General features: G+C 44.3%; 1 protein-coding gene across 1 annotated transcript; it reads right to left on the bottom strand.

The window, feature by feature from the left end:
* Positions 1-1,578: 1,578 nt before the first annotated feature.
* Positions 1,579-3,091, bottom strand: LOC147417673 (dirigent protein 2-like). Its single transcript, XM_086507169.1, has one exon. The coding sequence runs from the start codon at positions 2,437-2,439 to the stop codon at positions 1,792-1,794; it is 648 nt and encodes a 215-aa protein (XP_086363295.1). The 5' UTR covers positions 2,440-3,091; the 3' UTR covers positions 1,579-1,791.
* Between the last annotated feature and the right edge of the window lie 2,622 nt (positions 3,092-5,713).

The raw sequence follows: 5,713 nt of genomic DNA, 5'->3' as shown, positions 1-5,713 counted from the left end.
GGGTGAGGGAGAGCAATCTAGAAATAATTACCTAATGTTGGACCCCCAACGAAGTAGTGTGGAGGATCTCCATTTTCTCTAGGTGTGACCATCTTTGCATAGTTAGCATCGAGCTCCTAAAAACAAATATCACAAAAAAGTACTCTTTGGCTAGGTGCCTGCTAAGGCCCTTCATGAAACCATGTATTTTGCATTGGTGTGGAGCCATTGGCTCCCAGGTTTGGTGTGTTAATCATGGATGGGTGCTAGTAAGGGGTTTTTAATTAAGGGGCACAAGGTGATTGAGAGGTGGACCTCTGCTGAAGGCATCTAGGGGAGGGAGGGAAACATTCATGCAATCCAACGAGACATTACAAACAAGATCTTCATGGGTGTAATTTTTCCAAGTGAACCATCGTAATTGGGATTTTAAGAATATGCATGGCTTCGTGTGCAAGGAAATAGCCTTTGTAACTTAGGCTTCCTAGAGATGCATGTGCCCTTTCCCCTTGGTGTTTTTGAAGGGAGTCTCGGGCGGGCCTTGGGGAGCCTTTGAAGACATGGGGACATGGACATTTGGACGTTGAACTCTTGGGGAAGTTGATGGGGCAATCCTTGAAGAAATACCGTTGACTCCGTGCAATGGAAACAATAATATGGGTGATATTTGTTTGATTTTTTTTGCTCAAACTCGTCACCATCATCCCTATAGATATCCATTATAGAGGGTAAGGAACTCTTATTATTCATTTCGGTGAGGACGAGGGGATCACAACAAAGAGCCGACTCATCTTTTTTTGTTGGGAAAAGCTTTTTGATCAATTTATCCATATTATATGCTCTCGTAAAAGCAAGTCGATCAAGAATAGTTTATTTTAGATAATGCAAAGGAGGAATCCAATTGGAGAGCAATAGAGCTAGGTATGGATTCCATTAATACCCTTCATAGATAGCGAGATCGCGCTCTAATTACACCGTGTATAGCCATGTTTGTGTGTGTGTGTGTGTGTGTGTGTGTGTGTGTGTGTGAGAGAGAGAGAGAGAGAGAGAGAGAAGAGAGAGAATGTATTCATATGTGCACAAATTTGCATGCACATGCACCACAAGAAGTTTTGGACAAATTCTCACAATAATTCCCACATTGTGCTTTATCTCAACATCATGAGCTTCTGTGAAGGAGGCATGACATACCTAGCTAGGTACGATTGGGGGCAAGGGACCACCGGCCTAGTGGGGAGGCCGGTGGTTCCCTGCCCTCAATCATACTTAGCTAGGTATGCGGTGCCTCCCGAGCAGAAGCTAATGATGTTATGCATTGTATAAAAAACAATAGAAAAAACTCCGTTTTCTTACATGAGAAATTTTCTAAATCTTCTTGTGCGCATGTATGTATGGATGCATATATGTAGGTGTGCACATGGATAGGCATGAAAGAAGCGTCTCTCTCTCTCTCTCTCTCTCTATATATATATATATATATATATATGTGTGTGTGTGTGTGTATATATATGTATATATACACACATATATCTATATATACATATATCCCTCGATTAAAAGAAAAGACTTATGATTACAAACGAGACACAAACATTTTTCATAATTAATACATGAACGCCATAATATTATCCATTATTGAAGAAGAGTCTGCAAGTCTATAATGACAAAAATAGACCTGTCTTTGATTGACAATGGCGGGCATAACAGCGTGTGAAAGCAAGAAGCAACGAGGAAAAGCACTAGCAGAGAGCGTAAAAGAAAGGAAAGCAAAAGCAAATAGCTGGAAAAGCCACAACGCAGCAGTAAGCTGCGTCAATGGAGGATAGTGGCATTGAATTTAAGAACGACATAGTAAGGCGTCATGACGACGGGGTCGACAACGGCAAAGCCCTGCGAGAAGCGGAAACGGCCAGTGCCGCCTACAATAGCCACCTCGTGAAACAGCATGTCCCAGCCGATTGAGCCCTGTACCACTAAGCTACTGCCGCTATAGCGCGTGTTGGCGTTGAAAGTGCAGGTAAAGAAAAGCAAAACGCAAGCGTTACTTTGTTGCTTTTTAAGAGAGTCCCACATGTAGAAGCCCTGCGCGCGGCCGACGTCCTTGGACTTGAGCAGCGGCCCTCTTGTAAGAAGGTCGTCCATGGCGAAGGCTCGGCCGAACCTGTAATACGTTTGATTACCAGAGGACGGCGCCGTTATTGGAACGGCCGTTGCGTTGGGACCCACCATTATGTTGTGCAGGTAGAATCGCATGTTGGTTTTGCGAGGCCGGCCGACCGCTTCTGATGTGGGCAGGCTCACTAACAGTGCCAGCATAACCACCATAGCTAGCGCTTGCAGCATAGCCGCTCTGGTCCTGCCGAGCTGCTTCTGCGCCCGCACCGCCATCGCCACTCTCAACACTGTTTTTGCACAGAACAACACTATCGCTATCCCACAGATGGTTGTGTCTTCCCACATGCACACACACTCTCACTCGTACTTTACGTCAATGACGTCGCCACCTTTCAACCTTTCATTTGTAGCACTGCCGTTAGCTCCAAGATCCTCACCATAACTAGAAAATGGCGCGCACTCACATTTTAAATCCCTTTTTGCAACCAACCACACGTTCCACCTCTAACGAACAAACAACTTTTCCCCGTGTAACGTGTCTGTTTCCCGCGGCTTTATTCTTTTATCGCACGGGACTCAATGCTCATGGTGACAGTCGGTCCTCCTGCAAGGCTCACACTATGACTTAGTTCACATTGGGGAGGCCGACGAAACACTTTTGCAGGTGGAAGAGTTGAAGAATGCACACTTCTGCCACCCATTTGTTCACATAGAGGGTGGAACCAAAAGTGACTATTTTCTCTCGCTGTCTGCTATGAACATTCGGTGGTGGCTCGATGGTGGCGGAACAAAGAGTGAAAGGAAGCAACATTTACTAATTGCATCAATACGTTATAGTATAAACCATAGCCCAAATATTTATTAATTTTAAGATTTAAGTTTAGGACGATGATAAATTCATTTTCTCTATAGCTTTATATCCAAACAATATAGCTTGGACATTCATCTTGCTTGCTCTCTGTACATTGTCTTTGCAATACTATCTCCCCTCTCGGAGTCAACTTCAAGGTCACCAGCACCTTCTTCATCGCCACCTTGAGCACGCTCCATAGTCTCCTCTATTGCCCAAAGCTCCAACATAGATGTAGCACCCGCTCTTCGATCCTCTGTCACATGCCCACCATGGGTCGCCAATTCTGCTTCTCCCTCCCGCACCCACTCCATATTAAAAGATTCTCTATGGAAAATACAAATGTTGTGAAGCACAAGACAAGCTACTACAAGATCTTGCACATAATGTAAATTCATGTCACATCTTTTTCCAAAATGAAAAACCTTTCCTTCAACATTCCAAAAGATCTCTCAACTTGCATCCTTGTTTATCATTGTATGAAATTCCAGTAGTACTCGAGTTGAAGGGCACTCGCATGTATGGTCGTCTCAGATAAGTGGTCACCAACGGTTTCCAGAATTCTTCAAATTCCCCTGCCAAGCCCCTTTCTCTTTCAAAAGTCTCCCTTTCTCTATCGAGGCGAGTAGCTCGTTGCGTCAGTTCTTCAATGATGACAGGTGCTGACACTTTTTTTTCTCTTAGCTACAGACTCTTCTGTAACTTTTTTTTTCCCTTAGCCTTTCTCTTCTTCTCTTGTTCGGTCTTCGAGGGGTCAGAAGAGTTTTCTAAAGCTTTGTCCTTGTCAAATTCACTTCTTTGTTCCTCATCACTTGCTTCACTTTCTTCTTATGAAGGTAAGGCCTTTCTCCTTGTCGATACTCTTAGTTGTGGTGCATGTACTGCTCCTTATTCTTGTTGCTTTTCTTCCTCATTCTTGACTCCAATGATGAGCCATGTGTTCTGGTTAGGAGCAGATGGTAGATTATATGTCATTGTGGGACGGGTGTCTAAACTCACTCCTATCTTATTGCAGATGTAACGAAAACCATGAATAAATTGTCAATACATGGGACGAAGCTGACTCGACTAGTGCATAGAGGCTACAAGAGGTTGTCAATCTCTTGGAAAACAACAAACAACTCGCATCTAACTCAAGCTACACTCAAGTGATTGAAATCACCAAAAGCCAATCGCTCATCAGTAAACAAATCACATCCGTTACAACATCAAATGACATACAAACGTAACGAAACTTTTAGAACATGTTTATAAGACCTAAGCACACATGCTTATGATCTCAAATCTCACTTTTGGTCAAGTGCAAAAATCGCTATTATTAACAGCAATGGATTTTTGACGTAGTCATTTTTGACTCAGAATGCAGTTAAATGCTTAGCAATGATGCCCCAATACCCCGCCTATACTTAGTTTTTGATTTTGAAGCCTAAATTCCTACTTATGAATAAGATTAGGCCACGGGTCGGCAACACCAAAAGCTACGAAATAGTGTGAAATGCTTACGTCAATCTACGTAGAGCTCTTACATGTAGTTGCAATGCAATAGACGCTGTGAGCGGGATGAAAACACACACAGCGCCTCTATAACGACCCGACACACACTCTTGGGAAGATACACACACACACACTATGGGGCACCACTCGGCTTACACAACACACCTGGCCGAGACAGGGAACATACCTCTGGAGTGAGAGGAGAGAGACTATCCACTTGCCCACTCCACACAGACACACACATACACACACACACACCCAAAAAACTCAGCTCAAAAGAGGAGAATTTCTGATGTTTAGATACAAATGAGCTTGGGCCAACACCAATGGGGCAAACAGCTCACACAATATGGGTAAAAGATATCAGATACAATCACAAACTAGAGCAGAAACTTCGCTCATAGGAGAAACTTACACAGAAAAACAGCAGGAAAAGAGTGAGGAATTTGGCAAAATGGACAGCGCCATCGCGTCCGGAACGGCCCAAAACCCCAGTCTACAATGTCAAAGTGCTCAAATCCGACATCGGATGAGCAGTTTACGGCCAAAACAGGCTCCAAAATGAGCAAAAACACACCTGCGGCTGTTCCTCCTCTCTTCTCCACGTTTTTTCTGGTCTTCTCTCTGTTTTTTCAGTTCCCACACTTAGCTTTATTAGTTGGGCACCCTTGGCCTTTTAGATGACCTCAAACGGACCCCGAACAGGCCAAAAACTGACCTCGCAGTGCATAGTTGTCACCTTTTTGCATCATCCGCACACCTGGCACTCAGCTTTTTTCCAATAATGCATCTCACCACCACGTGAAGTGGCCCCAAAAAGTGGTCCTAATGATGACCTTTCTGCGCAACTCTCACAAGAAAACACCCACGTTGTGTCCGTCCTCATCTGCATGCAAATATTGACCTCGTTCACCCTCCTGACACCACTAGATGCCATCTGACGCACCTGCTTACCTCATGCCGTCCGCCCGCGGATAGCTTCCTCGAGAAGTTTTACACACTATAAACTCCTCGTTATTGTAGAAAAACATAGTGGTACTGGTAATAGTGAAAATCGATGCACTATGTACGCCTTGTCCTACCTGTACACATGTGGGCCCCACGTAACCACCTGGCTCTGGAAAATAGGCAATCCTTTATTCGATGCACCATGCATGGGTATGTACATATGCGCAATCCCTTGCTCCAAAAAACTCCTGACATAATTTGCCCACCCCCTAGCCTGCTAGAGCATTCATGCTCAGCAGCAGCACTAGTAGATGCTCATTCCACCTG

Source organism: Adiantum capillus-veneris, chromosome 30 (assembly GCF_014529385.1).
Source record: "Adiantum capillus-veneris isolate H3 chromosome 30, ASM1452938v2, whole genome shotgun sequence".
NCBI lineage: Eukaryota > Viridiplantae > Streptophyta > Polypodiopsida > Polypodiales > Pteridaceae > Adiantum > Adiantum capillus-veneris.
The sequence above is the reverse complement of the archived record's forward strand: the minus strand, read 5'-3'. Positions and strand labels throughout refer to the sequence as shown.